The 21222-nt window shown below is 39.5% G+C and overlaps 1 protein-coding gene across 4 annotated transcripts in view; it reads right to left on the reverse strand.

Annotated features, from left to right (window-relative positions):
• Positions 1 to 2688: 2688 nt before the first annotated feature.
• Positions 2689 to 21222, reverse strand: part of CERK (ceramide kinase) — a 66927-nt gene continuing 48393 nt past the window's right edge. For 3 of the 4 annotated variants that reach the window (XM_075064987.1, XM_075064983.1, XM_032768198.2), the window contains 5 exons: positions 17858 to 17963; positions 16067 to 16137; positions 11360 to 11571; positions 8738 to 8946; positions 2689 to 6446 (listed from right to left, as the gene is read on the reverse strand). In XM_075064987.1, the coding sequence (XP_074921088.1) occupies positions 6347 to 6446; positions 8738 to 8946; positions 11360 to 11571; positions 16067 to 16137; positions 17858 to 17963 (698 nt within the window). In that variant the 3' untranslated portion in view covers positions 2689 to 6346. Of the gene's footprint in view, positions 6447 to 8737; positions 8947 to 9659; positions 9756 to 11359; positions 11572 to 16066; positions 16138 to 17857; positions 17964 to 21222 lie in introns of those variants that run through there. The other variant, XM_075064990.1, reaches the window with a different exon arrangement.

Here is a 21222-nt window from a genome sequence, read left to right on the forward strand (position 1 = left end):
TTTTAACGCGCCGATACGGCGCATAGTCTAGACGGGGTGTCAGACTTTCTTCATCCTAATCCTGAAGATGTCATGATCAGACTGAGGGAGCCAGATGACACCGCCACTCCACCAGTTACAGCTAAATCCCGACCACCTGGGATATAACATTTTCTCACTCACACACCTTCTTTCTTCTTTTCCCTTCTCTCTAATAAGAGTCTGTCTTAGCCGGCCAAGACTGTACATTTTGCAACACTGCGGTCAGCTCGTGAACAGAAAGCTAAATGCAATGCCCTAAACAGCCCCAACACTGGTACAAATTGGCCAGGTCTTGAAGTGGCTGATAAGTCTGTGTACTGTGCCTGTGGTTTTTCCAGCAGGGAGGCTGCAAGAGAGAGTCAACAGTAGAGATAGAAGCTGGGGCTCTTTCTGTTTTTACTGTTCTTTTCCTTTCCCCTTTTGTGTATGTTTGTCTTGTTTTGTCTTCTAAGAAACAGGACTGGACTTTAGCAATGGCACCAACAACAGCTCCAGCCCATCCCAAATAACGAAAATCCAGTCGCTACCATCTTTAGTTCCAACTAAGTGATGCCCAGCCAGGGAGGTTTATGTCTAAAAATGCTCTCTGGGTACTGGGAAAGGGAACAAGGGATGCTGTTAAAATTAAAGTCTTAATACTTTACATTGTAATTGCTTTAACTGCTTTTTCTTCTTTTCTCTATCTTTGATAAAGCATTAAAAGATTTTTAGGGTGTACATGGCACAGTACTATGTATGTTGAGGTCTCTGTACACCAAGCCCCAAACCTTGTTTAAAAACTCTTTAGTACTGAACAATTTCGTGCATAGGGCATAGGGCAGGGAAAGTGACTGCATCTCACACCTGAGGTTCTGACCCCAAGTTTTGAAAATATGGCACAGCGTATGATCTATTTGAAGACCCTAGGCAAATGTGCACTGCCATTTCTGCAACAGACAGGTAAATACCAGTGAATCATCTTACAGATCACTTCTTTGGTGGCATAATACTGCTTAGCTTCAAGCAGTTTTCACTTAATACTGATTATGCTCTAGCACTTTTTTTTTTGGTCTGAGGAGGTTGACCTTTGTTTATATAACTACACAGATAAATACCATATACATATTGCAGCAATAGGCACCTTGGAAATACAACAGATAGTAGATAGAAATAAGGACATACCAAGAGAACAGATGGTGTCTCTCCCAAACAGAATTCTGAGACATGTATTCTCATTCTGGGCTTAATGTGTTTCCAGATGGGATATACAGAAAACATGTTTCATTTCCTAGTATTAAACGGTGATGGAGTTACTTACTATATTGACATTTTAAAAATCCATGTTTTTGTTTAAGGCAGATGTCTAGAAGATATTATCTGTTCACTAGTTTTGTGGTTCACTTTGGTTTTATAGACTACAATTTAGTTAGTGCACCCAAATACTTAATTGCACTGCATCTAAAGCTTTGTTTGCTATTTTACAATATGCATCTTATAAATCAGTTATTTAAACAGATATCTAATTATTTTCAGTCACAGACTAAGTTCTGGAAAGATAATTGCTAGAAGTTGCTATTGGTGTTGTGGCAACAGTGTGCAAACTCAAGGATTTGGTAGATATCTGAACATTGTCTTAGTAATGGAATTTATACCAGATTGTGCACATTCTTCTTATATTTGGGTTTTGGAAAGAGTTATTGTTATTCACATGTATAGTCTTCATATTAGAGAGACTAGGTGAGTGCGGTAACATCTTTTATTGGACCACATTCATATTGTCATTTGTAATTGATGCATACTGTAAACTCAAACTTTATGGATTTGTTATACTCATTTCTTTCTCCAATGTGAATCAATATCGCTACTAGTCACTAAATAAGTCCTGTAGTCAGTTTTTCATTAGATGCAACACTGACCAACAAATGATCTGAGAACTGTATTATCTAAAATTCAACTATGTTTCTTTCGGTTTTTAATCCAGGGTGAATCATCAGTACAATGATTTAGTTTAAATGTAGGACATCTTTTTTATTTCCTACACAAACGTACTTCAGCTCCAGACTTGGAGATCTTGATGGCTATGGCAAAGGACAGATGTCAGGATTTTACAGAATGAGCCGTGATCAAATTACTTTTTCAGCAGTGTCACACAGATTGCAAAATATGCTGTGACCTTCATAGTCACCACCCACAAAAACAAAATCCACTGACTAATTTGCCAGTTCCTTGTTTCTTTACTTCTGCAAACAATTGTATCTCTATCAGCAGGCTCATATGCATAAAGGATGATGCATACTCTTCTGTATTTGTTGCTCTGCATCAAACTGGCTGTATAGTAACATAGTTCCATTCAATATTTTGAATCTAGATCTCCCAGATGGAAGCCTGTTAATTAATTCTGTGTTTGGCTAAATCTGCTTACGTTGGTGCCAACTAGCTCTTGCCATCACAAACCAACAGGACAGAGATCTGGTGATGAGTACATTTTGGTGGATGAGAGAATCCGGGTGGGTGAACAGGTTAGCACTAAGGTATTACAACTTGTTCTGAATTTTGAAGCTCTGCTGTACAGATCAGAGCAGCTAAAGAGTAGGGGAATTAGCATTGCAAAATAGGTCAGACTCAAATCTGTGCAAAAAGAACGGAATTGCTGGAGCAGAAACTTATGACAAAAGAAAATCAGCCATATTGTGTACAACATCATTTTATTTTTCAGAAGAGTTCACTTCAATGTGTCAGAACAAAATGCACTTTTATAATCTTGAAGCCAGCAAGATTTAAGAAGTTAAACTTTTAGTTTTTCCATCTGTAATTTCAGTATTGAGATGGTTTTTAGAAAAGAACAATCCTATTTTAGTATTAACTAAGACATAAGCAGACACAACTTACACAGTTCTCTGTGCTTAAAAATAAACTGGAACACATCACACAACCACATATGCTTTGGTGCTTTAGTAGTACAGGTCTGTCGCATCTTAGTTGGGGGTTCCGTTCCATGGTTATTGCGTAAAGCGAAAACCATGTATAGTTAAAACCCCAAGCCCTTTAAATCCCACCCGCAGCTCCGGCGGCGGGGCCGGGGCGGGGGGAGGGCATTTAAAGGGCTGGTAGAGCCCTTTAAATGTCCCCCTGGTCCCGCCGCCAGAGCTGCGGGCGGGATTTAAAGGGCTCCCCGCCCCCCGGAGCTGCGGGTGGGATTTAAAGGGCTCTGTCAGGCTTCCTGCTGCAGTGGGAAGCCCAGTGGAGCCCTTTAAATGCCCCCAGGTCCCACTGCCGGAGCTGTGGGCCAGATTTAAAGGGCTCCGCTGGACTTCCCGCCATGGTAAGGAGCACGGTGGAGCCCTTTAAATACCGCCCTGGCCCAGCTGCCAAAGCTGCAGGCGGGATTTAAAGGGCTCCGCCAGGCTTCCCGCCGCATTGGGATTCCCGATGGAGCCCTTTAAATGCCCCCTGGTCCTGCCGTTGGAGCTGCAGGCAGGATTTAAAGGGCTCCCCCCCTCTGCCCAGCTGCCAAAGCTGCAGGCAGGATTTAAAGGGCTCCCTCCCTCCGCCCAGCTGCCAAAGCTGCAGGCAGGATTTAAAGGGCTCCACCAGGCTTCCCGCCATGGTGGGGAGCCCGGAGGAGCCCTTTAAATCCCGCCCGCAGCTTTGGCAGCCGGGCTGGGGCTGGTATTTAAAAGGCCCGAAGCGCCACGGTGGCTGGAGCCTTGGGCCCTTTAGTTTGCCCCAGGGATATCTGCCACCTCTGCAGCTGGGAGCCCCCTGGGTGATTTAAAGGCCCTGGGACTCCCAGCCAAAGCTGGTGCCCTAGGACTTTTAAATCTTGAGGCCCCACCTCTTCTACTTGAGGCCATGCCCCCTCCCAGACTCCAGGCCTTTCAGCATAAAGCTGGAATCACGCGCGTTAAATGCCCATAAGTTGCCAGGGACCTGTACAAAAAAATACAAAGAAAGTTATTCAGATGAAACAATGTAGTTTGACAATTAGCTACATTTTTGCTATGTTGCAACAGCCCAGTTACTTTTTAATTTATCTTTCATCTCTCCACCACACTACACAACTCCGTCTCAGCCTTCCCCTTGTGGCTTGTTCTTCACAATAGGCCCTTCAGAATAGGATTATTTCAGGAACATTATACACATAGCCTCTGGCAGTAGGAGTTCTCAAAGGACATTCATGAGAGGACGAAGGGTTTTTACCCACATAACCCTTTTTTCTCAGCCTTACACCTCTGATCTGGGGCAGCTGGATAATGATCACTTCTGAACGCATAAAATATATTTCTGTCCAGCTGGAACTGATACTTTAGAGCATGATGAGTGTCCCCATCTGCCCGTGAGCAAAAAGTGCCACATCCACAGTGCTGTGAGCCACTGCCTACCGAAAGATGAAAAAAATTGAAATGTGGGTTTCCCTCTAGACGCCTATCACTAGGCCACTTACGTGGACAGCTAACTTTTACACTAACTTGATACTTTTACAAAACATGGATTTGTAAAACTGGATTACTGTATTTCCAGAGGAGGTTTTACTTCAAAATACAGTTAGTAAATGTGGCCTTAAAAATATAGTGTAAATCGTGTTTTTATGTTAAGTAAGTTTGAAGAACATTGGTTCAGTCAATTTTCCAACCCATCCCATTACAGAATAGCGTAAAATAGTACTGCTTTTGGAAAAGCATTCAAATATTTCACTGAAATAGTACATAATGAAAAATAGAGTCTAAGCGTTCTATTGCTGTATTTTAAAGGAAAATCATTTGCATATATTTTATCAGAACACTGCAGTACGAATAGCATTACAGTAATGATACAGCACCCCATTTAGTAATTACACTTAAACGTAATTGCCTCCATTGGAAAAAAAAATCAGCCATCTATGATAACTGTACTTCAAGTGCTTCAGCAGTACAACGAAAAATTATCAAAGTTTAAATAATACAAACAGGTGTGAAAAGCAAAACTAATGCAGCTACACAACAGAAGTTTCAATAAGTTATGTAAATATGGTACTGTTAGTCGTTCAGACACAAAACAAACACAAACAGAACATTTTGTAGCAAAGCATACGCTCATCAAAAGGCAACATAGAGAGAGGGTGCTAAATTCTGATCTTCATTATGTAGGTGTGAGACTGGAATGATAAAAGAGAATTCAGCCCAAAATCTATATTGACTTCAGCACAAAGTGTTAATACTCAAATTAACAGACACGTGTAAATAATCACTCCGTATCTGTACAGGATAATCAATTTTCCCTGCTAAAATAACAAGCAATTGACACAGTGAATTTGTAATCTATCAAAGGTCAGTTTTTCCCCATGACTTCACACAGCAAATTTTCCACATTTCACTAATTAAAAGTACCTAAAATCTTTCAGTCAATTAAATCACATTTAAGATGAACATTTGGCCATCTGTTCACCTTGTATAATGGACTCTCCAAAGGACTGTGCCATTGTCATTGCTAGGAGGGAACCTTTTTATGTATTAATTTAAAATACTTTAAAAATGTAGAATTTGCTGGTGCTTTATAATATATTTATAATTTTTCTCTTGCCTGTGCCTTTCTGGTATTATAAATGCCCCTATGAGCTGCTTGTGAGATACTTCAACTGCCGTTTGGTATCATCCAAACAGTTCACGAAAGCCTTTTATAATCCCACAAAGTTCCATGCAGTGGAGTTTATAAATACAGTATGTAAAATCAGGTATGCTTTATATACAGATGTGCCTTTTATTTACTAAAATACTTCTAAACTCTTAAAATTATTACTTAAGCCAGGAATGTATATTTGAATTGCATTGATAAGTTGCAAGATACAGTCAGAATCAAGTAATGAAAGATTAACCAAAAATAGAGATGAAGTAAATGAAGATATATCACTACTTTCCAGTATTTAATCACATGCAGTTATAGACTAATTCTAGCAAAGCAGATCTTTTCAAACTGACATTGCAAATATCTCACTTTGATCTCCTCTAAAGGTGTGATTTCAGTGGAAAGTACTCACACTACTTTAACACATCTATAATTATTATTGCAACACAGCCAGTCAGTTAGTTCTTTAAAAATGGAATGAACATCAGTCATTATGAAAATGTAAGCCAATTAATCTTCCTCCTGCCACACACATAATTTAGGTTGTTTCTCTGAAATATCTCCTGATGACTCAGAGAAGGTTTAAAATCCTTAAAAATGTACACAGATGAAATTAAAATATAATTTTATAAATATTTTACCATCAAAATGCTTTCCAATTTTAAAATATTTATTAACTTGAATGAAATTCATATTTACTCAAGTAATTTTCTTTAACATTGTTTTAACTTGTGTGGAAGGATATCTATAGTAATTGCTCAACTGTACTCTGGTTGTAAATAGCTTCATCGTTAGAGTTCTCCTCTATTCCTCTTGCAAAGAGTTTCATTAATTGACAGTGAACCCTGCAAAATAAAGAAATTATGTATTGAAGTTTTTTTGTTTTTTTTTTACGAAGAAGTAATCACATTTGCTATGGGTGTAATCTGGAATCACTGTGCATTCCACATGGCTGGGCTAAACTTTCTATTCTGCAGCACAAAACTATTGCCCCCTACTGCTGGGACACTCTCCTTCTGCAGAGGAGGTTGGACAGTGGGGTGCATATTCACAAGGTCACCAGGCCTGCAACCACCACTCCCCACAGAGGGTGTACAATGGGAGTTTTGCATGATTTGTAGATTCCAAGGCCAAAAGAGACCATTGTGATTATCTAATCATTTGATTACTGTTTAATGGAACTCTGTTCTATGGACAGACTTTTGTACTGTATTTCTGGTTCCTTCTACCAATTAAAAAAACAAACTTCAGCCTTCCACACTCCCTCTCCCTTGAACATTTACCTAGTTGTAAACATACTTCTCTACTTGCAAAGGCCTGAAAGTCATATGCAACATCTGACAAAGAACCAAAATCAACCAAAAGTATCTTCAGGTTAAGTACAATGATATGGGATTCACTCCTTTAGAGAATGCAGTTTCTATCATCTTAGTTTTATGATCCTTTATTTCTGATGCAAGTCAGTTTTAACAATAAAAGTAAAGAGATAGTGAATTTGTGTGGAATGCTGGTAACTTTGAGATGTATATGAACGACAGCCCTCAAAATGAAGGATAATTGAAAGGTACAAGTACAAAACAAAAAGTGTATTTTAAGATAATTTCTATGCCTGAAAATGTGGTATAAAATAATAAAAACTATAAAACACCTATGTGAATATTCTCAACCCTTATATAACCTAACCAGAAGTTTAGCACACTTGTGATGTTGCATGGAACTAATTCCTCACTAGCCTAAATGAGCACTGGAAGTGCTCTCTGTATCTTCATTGTGGAATCCTGGGAATTGTGGAAGCAACTAATAGCTATATAAGCTGTTAGATGAAGCAGGAAGAAAGGGATTGAACCATCTTCCTTTCCAACCATTGCTATACAGGATATTTACAGTTAGTTTTACTTAGCAAACAAGAAGGCACATGAAGAAAACATAAGAACATAAACATAAGAATGGCCATACTGGGTCAGAGCAAGGGTCCATCCAGCCCAGCATCCTGTCTGCTGACAGTAGCCAATGCCAGGTGTCCCAGAGGGAGTGAACCTAACAGGCAATGATCAAGTGATCTCTCTCCTGCCATCCATTTCCACCCTCTAACAAACAAAGGCTAGGGACTCCATTCCTTACCCATCCTGGCTAATAGCCATTAATAGACTTAACTTCCATGAATTTATCTAATTCTCTTTTAAAGCCTGTTATAGTCCTAGCCTTCACAACCTCCTCAGGCAAGGAGTTCCACAGGTTGACTGTGCGCTGTGTGAAGAAGAACTTTCTTGTATTTGTTTTAAACCTGCTGCCCATTAATTTCATTTGGTGGCCTCTAGTTCTTATATTATAGGAACAAGACAATACTTTTCCTTATTCACTTTCTCCAAACCACTCATGATTTTATATCTCTATCATATCCCCCCTTAGTCTCCTCTTTTCCAAGCTGAAAAGTTCTAGTCTCTTTAATCTCTCCTCATATGGGATCCATTCCAAACCTTTAATCATTTTAGTTGCTCTTCTCTGAATCTTTTCTAATGCCAGTATATGCTTTTGAGATGAGGAGACCACATCTGTACGCAGTATTCAAGATGTGGGTGTACCATGGATTTATATAAGGGCAATAAGTTATTCTCTGTCTTATTCTCTATTCCTTTTCTAATGATTCCTAACATCCTGTTTGCTTTCTTGACTGCCGCTGTACGCTGCATGGACGTCTTCAGAGAACTATCCACAGTGACTCCAAGATCTCTTTCCTGATTAGTTGTAGCTAAATTAGCCCCCACCACATTGCATGTATAGTTGGGGTTACCCCAACTAAATAGCCCCAAATCAAAAGCAAATGATCCCTGACAAACCCAACCACTCATTGAAATTCTTGTCAGGATGTGATTTGAATTTGCTGTCAGGTACATTTTAGTGTATTCTAATGAAAGCGAAAGGATGCATTTAATATTTTCCTGGAAAGTATTTGGTAAAAAGCAAAGGCTAACGTTCAAAGGAACTCTTCATAAAGATTCTAAAAATCATCATGGAATTCTTTAGGAATATAATGTTATCTATTATCTATTAACATCTTAAAACTGACTACCTTAAAAGTAGATACCTTAAAAGGATCACCTTGCTACAAATAAAATACACTTTGACAGTTACTCACCTAACTTCAATTGTGGAGCTATCCAAAGTTTCTCCATCACAGTTCCAGATGCTGTTACTAAGATTGCAGCAACAAGCTGGATGGTCTCTGCAGAACTGGCCAAAATGTTTCTTTCCTATGTCCTTGACATCATTGTCACTGTCTTCTAAATGCTTTGATGTAAATTGAAACTTCTTTACCCGATAAACCTCTACAAACGTGAAGTCAAACTACAAAGAGAAGTTAAAACAGGCATTCTACAAATGATTTTATTTAAATCAATCAGTAAAGCTCAATATAGAAAGCAGCATTTCATTTTCACTGGGGTCTCCAATTTTCCAGAGGGGCTAATTGTGGCACGAAGTACAAGTGATATTTTCCTAATGTTACACTACAAGTCAATGGTTCTTTTCTCATAAAACACATGGTCCTACTGGCTTTCAGGCCTTTGCTTTCATCACCAGGACATGGGCTCTCAAAGGATTTTTTCCCAAAACCCTGCCCTTCTTTATGGCTAAATGAGGTAGGACCCTGAAACTATGCGTAGGAGGGAGTCCCAAAATTATTTTATGCCATGTCATAGGGTCACAATATAAAAAGATTGAGGCCCACTGCCATACCAGTCTATGATTCTCAACTTTCAGACCCTATACAACTGCACTGACTTTTCTGCAACTCCCTCCCTCTGCACTATGTAACCTTCCCCTGAGGGCTGGGTCCAGTGATTGCCACATCTAGAGAAGTCCATGGCAGTATAGGCACTGTGAGGAAGTTGGGAATGTCAAGGCTGGAGGGGAAGGAACAGTAATATTTATTCTGCAATGAAGTAAAATCTTCTTAACTAGCTAACCTCATTGAAAACAAACGTGGTAATTAAGAGACTATTTTAATTATCAGAGGCTTACAGGATTACATTGTGATAATATACAACCACTTTATTTCACAAAGTTGTTTAAAATAAGCTTTGTATAAAACATTAAGGGACAAATCAAGTTGCTGCGTGTCTTCTGCTCCCAGGAGGCAACTTTCAGGATCTGGTCTGAAATGTTTAAAAGTCAGGATAATGTAAGGTACTAAGTTTAGCAACTGCAATACTGGTGGGAAACAACAAAAGCGAGCAAAGGGACACCCGATAAAATGCACGGTAGCAAATATCAACTCATATCTGTTAACTAGTCTATATTAATGCACAGACAACTCAATGTATCTAGGTTTTAGTACCATCTAAGCACTTAAATAAGAGTTTCTCAACAGGGGAATGCTAGACTAATCCAGGGACAACCCAGGACAGAGTAGATGAGCAGACAGTGGTATGGGGCATATCGCTCTAGGTAGGCAGAGGAAAGAACAAAGCGGGTGAGAGGGGAAAGTTGCATGATCCTGGATCCATTCTGACTTCCCACTGCAAACATGTTCCTGTGGGGAAAGCTGTGGGCAGCTTCTCAAAGCCTATTTTCCCTCCCTGCTGATGCTGTGCTCCTTAATATGGCAAGCCACAGCAGCAGCCCATGAGTACAGGGCTATAGGCTCAGTGAGCAGCTTGCTAGTAACTTGTATTCATGGCCACGGAGAGCCACCAACGGATGCCCACTCACCTGGAGCAGCACGTAGCCTTGTGATAAATGATGGAATAGGTAGGGGGAGCAACCGGGGACAGGGCGCAAGGAATACGCAAAAATGATTGAGAATAGAAAGAAAAAATAAAGAAAAAGCAAGATGGGGGTGTGGACAAATGGAGGTGGGAAAGGAAGAGAGGGAGAACGGTATGAGGGAATACAGGGCAAGAAGTTATAGCCACTTACGTTGGGAAGAGGAGTAGGAATAGAAATAGAACAGTGGGCCTAAATAAGCGTTTTACAATGAGGTGCACCATTAATAAATTGTTTAGTCAATCATCCACACATGGCACTGAAGTCATTTGTCTGGCAATCATTCCAGGTAAGTCTGCATGCTGGCAGCCATAGCTATGATCTCAGCATCCTGAGCTAAGATTTCACCTCATACAACATTCTAAACAAGACAGGCACACTTCCCTTGGAATTAATGCTGTAAAAATGTAACAGCATAATACCAGGAGAAATTTTCATGCAGGACAGGTAAAGGTCATATTCTAATCACTTATGGTCATTGAAGATCTTTTGGAAGCCTGTGTCATGCCCAAATTACAGTTTTGCTAACTACATTCTGATCAACTACATACATTATGCAGTTTCCAATGAGCAAATAATTCTTCTTCATTTCCTGTTCTGTTCTGAACAGTTGTGTGATATTGCTGTGGGGCAGAAGTTCGTGCATTTCAGTGTTTGGTGAAACAAACAAACATGTATGTGCACGCAAAGATTTTGGGATGAAAGGATTTTAAATACTAACTGTATCCAACAGAAATTACAAGGGAAACGTTACAAAGGCCTAATGTAATTACCAAAATTGGAATTTGGCTAAGGATACCATGGGAGAAGTCCTTGCTCTTACGTAAAATGTCATGAGATCTTCGATGGTCACATGTGGACAGAATATCTCATCCAAAATGCATACATGCTCTAGTTCCACCATTAATGATTTTTGTGCCAGATAGTTCTTCCAGCATTTAGACCCCCTTCAGACCCTGAACAGTACATAGTCTTAGGAAGAGAGAATACATACCTGATCATCTTGGTTTGTATGCCTGACGAGATACCTTAGAAAATTGAATCTGGAGCATTTGCGAACTAGAATGAGGTCAATAGAGCCATCTGCCAAGTGAGCTGCTGGTGAAAGGCCTTTAGGACTCCGTGGACAGGCACAGCTCATATTGACTGCATTGATGGCCAGAAACTTTCCTTTAATAACCTTCCAATCTTCTCCTCCTTCATCCTCTGAAACACACAGTCACACATGTCGTTAAGACTATTACCAATATACTTATAGGAGAAGTGAGGTACAACCATGCTTAGCAAGTTTCAGCTATTTAATACAAATACTAACTTAAGTAATACAATGTATTTTGTATATTTTATCATGAATTCACACACAAAGTTGATATTGTAATATTTCATACTTCTTCCTACTAAGCATTCTTTTCTGAGTCTGTAGCACCAGAATGGTACACGATCTTCTCCCTTATATCATAAATGTTTGACACTTCTGCCACATGAATATCAAATTCAGATTCCATATACTCAACATTCACGGTCATGGGATTAACCCACATCAAAGTAAAGAAAAAAAAGTGGTGCTGAGTGAAAAAAAGGGAGCAAGGGGAGAGAGAGCAATTTTTTGGAGTTTTACTTTTAATTTATTAATGTATTCATTTATTAAGATGCTGATCCAGGAAAATTAAGAGAGAGAGAGAGAGCGCGTGTGTTTTGCTTGTTCCATTCTGTTTTGATTTTTTCCATGCCACAAAATGTATTCAAATAAATTTTAAAAATATGGGAGGGAGGATAAATGATTCAGGGGTCAGTGATGGCTGAAGTTTCAGGAGGCAACGACGGAAATCTGAACATTTTTCTGGCATTGGCAGTTGCACAGGATTAACTGAGGGCAGAATTGGTACTTGTGAGGTATTATAAGCCTGCCCAGGTAACTGAAAGACAAAAATAGTAGAGAAGCTTCAAGACCAAGCTATGGGTATTAAAAGATTATAACCAGACTCAGTTTAAATGTCTGGGTGCAGCAATTTTATTGCAAGGTAGCAGTATTTTTCCTCCGGACACAGTGGACTGCTACACTGGAAACACTGCATAAAAATGGCATTTTTTAAAAAAAATGTAAGGAAAGAGTCAGATATCAGAAAAATAAGTTAAATTGCATGTTTTGGTTTTAAGATTACATCTTTTCTGCCTTATCCCCTCAATGAATTAAAAAGGCCATAAAGGCATTTTTAAACATCCCTTCCGAATATAAGTGGATTCAAATATTTAAGACAGACTCCTCTGTATAACCATCTACCCAGGCAAAAGACGCTTGGAGACTATGGTAATGAGCACTGTTTGAAGAACCTACCTAGACAGAAAAGCAGCACTATAGATGATTAGGGTAGAGTATGTTAAAGGAAATATTAAGGAACCAACAAAGAAGATAAACTTGGAGGGACCAAGCTCAATAATATACTGTATCAATGAAAAGGGGGGAGATGGAAGCTACGTGACATATCTACTTGTAGGGATTCTGCAATACAACATTCTTCTCCTCGAGCCATTTTGGTAAATCAATATCTAATGGTTTTCTCTCTGAGTTGGTTTTCTGTGCCTTAAATGTAGTATTTTAGGAACTCATCTGTCCTGTAATTCTGATATTCTTTGAACAACTTGATTAAATGGTGTCAAGCTTGTTTTAGAGAAGAATTAGCCTGATCATGCAGCTTGCATAGCTTGTATTCAAAAGCAGTATCTGTTGCCAGTGTTGGATTAATGTTGAACTGATTTTCCTCCAATCTAAACAGTAACAGAGAGAAAGCAAGAGCCCGAGGGAGTTATTTCTTGAAAGCAAATGAATTTTTCTAACTTAACTTGAATTTTCCACTTTTTGAATCTTCCACTCACCAGATTCTTTGGCAACTGAATTAAAGGAAACATAGCTACAGAAAGATACAATAGGAGTATTAAACATGGAGATGTTTCAGAGTATTTAATTGCAATATTCATTTGGGCCTTGACTCCACAGGCTGCTGGAAGCTGCTAAAATTACTTGTGCAGACACAAAGAAGTGCCAGTACTCAACACTTGCACAGCACCTGCAGAGAGACTTCTACATAGTACTGAGAAATGCATTCAGTGCTCAGCAATGTGAGCAAATTTCTAAACTGTGCTGAACTGAGCAGGGGGGATGCAGGCATGATGGAGGGTAGTGAGAGCAATCCAACAAATACAAAGCATGTGTGCAATGGCCTTTTTAATCTTTTTAGTTATTTTTACTCCACACCAAGAGTAGCAGATTATTCCATTTTGCTTATCTGCTTTGCTTACAGGAGAGCTGGGACAGCCATGAGGACCTGCTGCTGACAGTATCTGTGTTCTAAAAAAATAGTATTCTGCACAACCAGAGGCTTAATGCCTCATGACACATGCTGGCCACAGTATTCCTGGCTCACTAGCTTGCAGGTCCCACTATCCTGAGCCAATGGTTATTGGATCATAACTAACGTAACACAATGCTTAGTAGCCTTCATGATGGCCCTGAACTACTCTTTCACAACAGTCTTCTAAACCTTTGTAGGTCGAGTCTTTGATCAACACATCAGATAATTTTCTTCTACTGTGACATGACACATTACCATCATCTTGCCACTTCTTTCTGCACATAAAGATGCTGAGTTAATGTAGATTTAGAAGGAACAACAGAAATCTGAAACAACCATGGAACTCTAATAAAATATAAGCTTCTAAAACTGATTAAAATAAAACATTTCCTCAATATGATGACACATTTTTTGCAATTCCATCTTACCACAGACTATGCAATGTTAAAATAAGTTACATAACCATAAAGAGCAACAAGAAAACCTGTTTCAGCTTGGTTTCAGCTGTATGTGAGGTGCATGTCCATAGGAAGAGCAGTGGTACGAGATACTGAATGAAAAACATTGCTAAAAATACTCCTTCGCTCCTGATCTTGGGGATTCTGGGCCTCATTCAGTGCCCAAACAAGACTCCTACTGCCTTCAACAAGCACTGGCTCAGGTACTCTGTGAACAGGGTCGGTTCCTAGGCATAAATCAAAGCAACCTGAGAGTTCTTCTAATGTACTCCAGCTGCTAACTATTTTAACGGGTTGAAATAGCAGCTGCGGATCAGTGCAGTCTGAAAACATCCCAACTCTGACACTGGCAGCAGGAGGTGGGGCTTTCATATAAGTCAACACCCTTGGTACTAGATATGCTAGTTTTATGACCAGACTCAACCAGTAACGTTGCACAAAATGACTGCAATATACTGGAGAATCTGGTCCATTATGTTTAATATTTAAGGCCTTGATCCATTGAAGTCAGGCTTTGGATCATGCCCTAAGAAAACAAAGAAGAACAGAAGTAGAGGTCAGCACTGGAAGTCTATCCAAAAGACAAGAACGCTCAAGAAGGATTTACATGAGGAGATTGAGGCCAGGGGCTAGTTTCCAGTCAAACAGAATGCACCCATTTACATTAGTCTGAATTTGGCTCTACTAGAGGTTCAACGTTTGCCAAGAAGTTAGAGCACAAGTGAAGGAGTAATGGGCTACAGGAGAAGTGATGCAGCCAGGAGCAGAGCTGCACATTGCCTTGAAGGGGCAGAGTAGTAGTCTGAAGGTACTGAGGAAGGAAACTGAAAATCAATGCAGGAATTCAAGGAACTGTGAATGTTAGTAGAGGGGGTTGACAGGATTGGAGCACCAGATGAGGAATGTGGAAGTAGAGAAAGAACTGGCAGGGATTTGTAGGGGATCTTAATGCACGACAGTTTCTGCTAGCAAGAGTCAGGCTAGCTGTAACCCTAATAACGTGAGATTTGTAGAAGCGAGGATTGTGTGAGGCGAATGAGAACAAACTGTGTGAGAAGTTGTTGCGACCTTGAGTCGATAAGGTGGAATGCAGACTAGCATCTAAATAGAAGTGAGAAAAATAAGATATCAAGATGATCTATGTATAAACAAAATGCAGCTGTTGCTTATTATTGTATGTAACAAAAGATATAAATGCTTGCTGTAATTATTTATCTGGAGACAGACCTGCTTAGGAGGGGGAGACCCTGTGTCCTAGCGCACTCCCTCTCTCTATGCAATTGCTTGAGAAAATAAAGTATCTGACTTTGCTGCACCCAACCAGAAAGTGAGAACTGAGTTTTTCTCCGACAGGAACAACACATGTAGTCTGTACAGAGAACTGGTAGGGTGTCACTGGGAAAGATGTTAAATAGGTTGTTAATAGTTCATGTTCACAGCATGATACTTACAATTTTTAAAATGTATAACTGTTTATTTACAATGAACTTTACTGCTGACGAAGTACAAAACCTTAACTGCTATCTGCCAAGACATCTATTTAGGAGGCAATTTAGCTTCCACACTAGCTCAGGGCTTGCCAATTAAGCGTTATTTTGTGGTAAGAGTTCAGATGATTTAGGATTTAGTTGAGACCACAAAATAAATTCTTCTTCTCAGGCAGGAGAAGCCTGATCCACTGAACTGTGCAAGGAATTAGTAAATTTATTAGAAGGATTCTTGGATGGTGATAATTTCTTATGGTTTTTCTTTAAATTCTTCTTTTCAGCTTGAATCCTGAATTCTCAGCTAATTTATAATAATTAAAACACAGTGAAACTGATCTAGGCGTTTAAGAATTTTTTTGTTATGAAACACTACACAGTCTTTACATTTATCACTTCAATATGTTACCATTATGTTCTAATCCATATTTTTTCTGTGGTTCCTCTGGTTGTTGCTTACTTTGCCTGCAAATTAAGCACCTGAAAAACAAGAATATTGTTCAGTTTAATTTTAGTATGTTTTTCTCAACTATTGACATAAGTTACTTAAATTATTTCACATTTGGAAAATGTTACTTTTACCATAGCCTACATTCATTGTTCTTTAGCATATAAAGATTCCAAATGCTGCAAACAGAGTTCAATGCTTGGATTTACACTAAAAAAATCTGTGTATGAAATACCCAGTCCCTAAAAGGGATACATACACAATAATGGATTATTGTAGTACTTAAACTCTGCAAAAGTCACACTAAAACTTTTATTTTCTGCTAGGGATCAGAATCAAACTGAACTGCCGTTCCAAGAGATCTGTAATGCACACCCAAGAGTCCACAGCAAAGTACAGATAACAGAATAGGATTGTGAGCATAAGTGCAGTATGACTCTCCTCCCCACATCCACACCATGGTCCCATTCCTCCAACTGGATCCACACAGATGGATTCTTATGCCCATGCAGAGCCTCACTGATTTCAATGATCTGTCTTCTTGGATTGGACTGCAGGACTAGGGCTGACATTAAGTCTGTTGGGAGCAGAACGTTAACAGCAGTAATGAAGGGCTGAGGAAAGCCCGATCCCCATTTCAGATGACTGTTTTTTTAATGTATATTTGTTTGGAAACTCTTGCTTAGCTTTTACAAGGTTTTTTAATTTCATAATTATTTTTAGGTTCAACATTTTTAAATGGAAAAAAAGTGAAACACCTTAAAAATGGAGGTAGAAAGAAAAACGTCTGTACAAAATTATGGAATTTCATAAGGTCCCAATATGACATTAGTAGAGTGGGACAGGATTCTCCCTGTGTAGCTCTTTGGCAGCATGATGGAACCAGGATGCCTGGATCTAAAGCCATGAGCCTCTACTAACTGAACTCAAAGACCCACATCCATTATCTCAAAGCCAGAAACAGATTCTTTAACCTCAATGAGTATTGACAAAGACAGTTCTAACTTAGAGCAAAATTATTACTAGAATTGGAAAAACGGAAACTAGTGATTAATTAAAATATATTTTGGCTGTATTAGGGGATCCTGCCTCCAGTTAACGTGGGTTTGAGTTTTCCAATTTACTTCAATTGGAACAGATCAAGGTCCCAACCTTGAAATGACTGAACCATGTATGTAGTCACATTAACCTCAAGAGTCATATTGTGATAATTGAAAAGATTTTACCTCAGTGGGACTATTCACATGCTTAAGTCTTTCCAGGATCTGAGGCCTCATAGTATAATTACTTCCATGTTTGTAGGAAGCTAGAAGGCTTTTGGATTTGTCCTTTGCTAGTGTTTACATGCCATGTGCCCTTGAGCGTTTCTATTTTGCTTCCTTTAGTAATGCAGGACGAAATACGTCAGCAGGTCAATAGACACATTTTTGTAATGCAAGCCAGTTCTAGGCTTTCTTTTTGTTTTGAAGAGTTTACTTTGCTGACCTAGAAAAATGAAGTGGTCTATTTGATAATCTAGGAACTGCATTTCTTTTTATAAAACTCAGCTCTTCCATAGCATGTTTCTGGATATGGAGAAAACAAAATTGCCCTTATCTGTACCCAAAATAAATAAATAAATGTTCTGTATTACTTTTCTTTGTTAGATCATGTGCAAAATGAAAGTGAATAGTTTATCAAAATGTAAACTCTCAGTTCGGATCCTTTTTTAAACAGTTTGTGTGTAGTAACAACAGAGAAATATTAACCTACCCTGTTCTGCATCTTTTCTTATCTCTTGGAGATCCCAATGTGTGTTTTGCTAGTAGAAAGGAAACTGCTCCCTCATAGTAATGATGAGAGAGAAACGTCTTGAAACCTTTTTAAAAAACAGCATTACATAGCTTTTAGTTGTAGTTCCATTTCCTCCACCAGGAATTGCAAGAGAAGAGTTGCTCTCCTCAATTCCACATCTCTTTGCTCTTCTGGAACTTTTAGACTAGGTGGAAGGTGAAAATACCTCTCCATCATTTTCCTTAATTATTACTTGAACAACAAAAATTGTGGCCCAGACTTTTAAAGCCAGCTATGGCGCTTAGCTATACAACTCCCATGAATTTCAATGGCCTAGATAGGGCAAAAACATTAGTTTTTGTTTTTAAAGGAGAAAGAACATAAACAATACTTCCCAGGAGCACAACCACTGGATTTATAGGATTAAAGAATGGAGAGTACACTCAAAATTAAAATTCGGATATTAATTTCCAAAAGTCTCTGTGAAAGTGAGAAACACTACAATATGAAGGTCAAATACAAAACTGAATGAGTATATTCCTGGATTTACACACATTTTGGCAAACAGTCTTAAGAAAGAAGAAATACAGGAGTAGAAATATTTGAAGATCACTAGTCCCCGTCCTCTAAAAAAAAAAATCCAACCCAAACTTTTTTTTTCTGGCCAACATGATTTACAGAATTTAGGAAAATAAGGTTCTGTAGGTATGGATGCTTCCTCCACATTACTGTAGTTCCACTGCTCTTTCAAGCACAACCGCCTCATTCTCTACAGCTAATCCAATACCTTGCTCCATTTTTTTTAAATGTTGACATTTAACAAATTTTGCTTAACCTGTCAGCTTCCATAATGTGAATGGAAACAGTTGTGATGAACAATACTAGGAACTTTCTTCACTTTACTCACCAAGTTAGCCTATCAATGAAATTTTAGTTGTAGATGGGAAGGTTACATACCCGTAACTGGAGGTTTTTCAAGATGTGTAGTCCCTAGCTGTGTTCCACTGTGGGTTATACATGTGCACCATGGGCCCACAATCAGAAAATTTGAAAGTAGGGTCAACTATTCCGCACATGTGCCCCGGCTCACGTCAAGCCTTTGACCGAGGTGGTAAAGAGTGATAAAGGGTGGTGGACTGACTGCATCTCCAGTTCCTTCTCCACCACGAATCTGACAGATCTGAAGTGGAGGGGAAGGAGGGCAGGAAGTGGAATACAGATAGGTACCACACATTTCAAAGAACCTCCAATTACAGGTAAATAACCTCCTCTTCTCTTCTTCTTTGAGTGATGGTTCCTATTGTATTCCACTGTGGACGACTGACAAGTACTACCTACGTGGGAGGAGGGTGTGAGGATGAGGACAGAAGGGTTGTGTGGAGGACCACCATTCCAAAGGAGGCATCTGTCACCGTGACTTGCAGCAAGGCATAGTGTGTTGCGAACATGTGGACAGAATTCCACATGGGTGCTTTACTTATGTCTATCAAAGGCATGTCTTAAAGGGATGCCATGATCATTGCTTGAGCTGTAGGGGAGTGAGCCCATACCCTAGTGGGGGAAGGCAGATTCAACAGCAGGGAGCAGAGTTTAATGCAGCCAGAAATCCATTGGAGAGTCTCTGGGTGGAGAGGCCCTGTCCCTTGATTCTCTCTGCTACCACAATAAACAGTCTAGGGGACTTCCTGACTGTTTTTGTTCTCTGCAGGTAAAAGGCCAAAGCTTGTTGGACATCGAGGGAATGGAATCTACATTCTTCTGCAGATGTGTGGTTACTGAAAGAAAAACAGCTAAGTGAATGGACTGGTTAATATGAAACTGGGAGACCAATTTTAGTAAAAATTTCAGGTGTAGGCATAAGGAGACTATATCCTTGTGGAATACTGTGAGTGGCTTTGTGACACTATGCCCCATATTCTTCATAGAGATATTATGCTATGATATGATTATGGCATAACTATGATGTATTTTATGCAAGATGGATCATGTAAGATATCGCTGAAAAGGTTATTATTCACTGAATACGATTATCCTATTTGTATGCATGTATCATTTTGGTGTCTGAAATTAGAAATATTGTCTGTGCATCTATGCATAGAAATATTGTCTATGCAGAGACAGATGCATCATGGAGGTGAATGCCTGGCTGTGAAGATGGTGTCGCCAGGAGGGCTTTGGCTTCCTCGACCACGGGATGCTATCTGAGGAAGGATTGCTAGGCAGAGATGGCGTTCACCTTTCGAGGAGGGGAAAGACCCTATTTGCACACAGACTGGCTAACCTAGTGAGGAGGGCTTTAAACTAGGTTACGAGGACAGGTGAAGCAAAGCCCACAGTAAGTGGGGAACATGATGACCTGGGAGATGGTTGGAAACAAGAGGGAGCGTGGGCTATAATGGCAGAGAGAAAGGAGGGTCAGGGCAAAACTGGGAGGCAAGATCAAACCAGTATCTTAGATGCCTATATACAAATGCGAGAAGTATGCACGGTAATAAGCAGGAAGAACTGGAAGTGCTAATAAATAAATACAAACTATGACATTGTTGCATCACTGAAACTTGGTGGGATATACAACATGATTGGAATGTTTGGTGTGGATGGGTATAGTTTGCTCAGGAAGGATAGGACAGGGAAAAAGGGAGAGGTGTTGCCTTATATATTAAAAATGTACACACTTGGACTGAGGTGGAGATGGACATAGGAGACGGAAGTGTTGAGAGTCCTGGGTAGGATAAAAGGGGTAAAAAACAAGGGTGATGTCGTTGCTAGGAGTCTCTACAGGCCACCTAACCAGCTGGAAGAGGTGGATGAGGCTTTTTTTTAAACAACTAACAAAATCATCCAAAGCCCAAGATTGGTGGTGATGGGGACTTCAACTATCCAAGATATATGTTGGGAAAATAACACAGCGGGGCACAGACTATCCAATAAGTCTGGACTGCATTGCAGACAACTTTTTATTCAGAAGGTTGAAAAAGCTACTGGGGGAAGCTGTTCTAGACTTGATTTTAACAAATAGGGAGGAACTCGTTGAGAATTGAAAGTAGAAGGAAGCTTGGGTGAAAGTGATCATGAAATCATAGAGTTTGCAATTCTCTAAGGAAGGTAGAAGGGAGTACAGCAAAATAGAGACAATGGATTTCAGGAAGGCGGATTTGGTAAGCTCAGAGAGCTGATAGGTAAGGTCCCATGGGAATCAAGACTGAGGGAAAAACAACTGAGGAGAGTTGGCAGTTTCAAAGGGACACTATTAAGGGCCAAAAGCAAGCTATTCCGATGGGTAGGAAAGATAGAAAATGTGGCAAAAGACCACCTTGGCTTAACCACGAGATCTTGCATGACCT

The sequence above is a fragment of the Chelonoidis abingdonii genome, chromosome 1 (genome assembly GCF_003597395.2).
Source record: "Chelonoidis abingdonii isolate Lonesome George chromosome 1, CheloAbing_2.0, whole genome shotgun sequence".
Lineage (NCBI taxonomy): Eukaryota > Metazoa > Chordata > Testudines > Testudinidae > Chelonoidis > Chelonoidis abingdonii.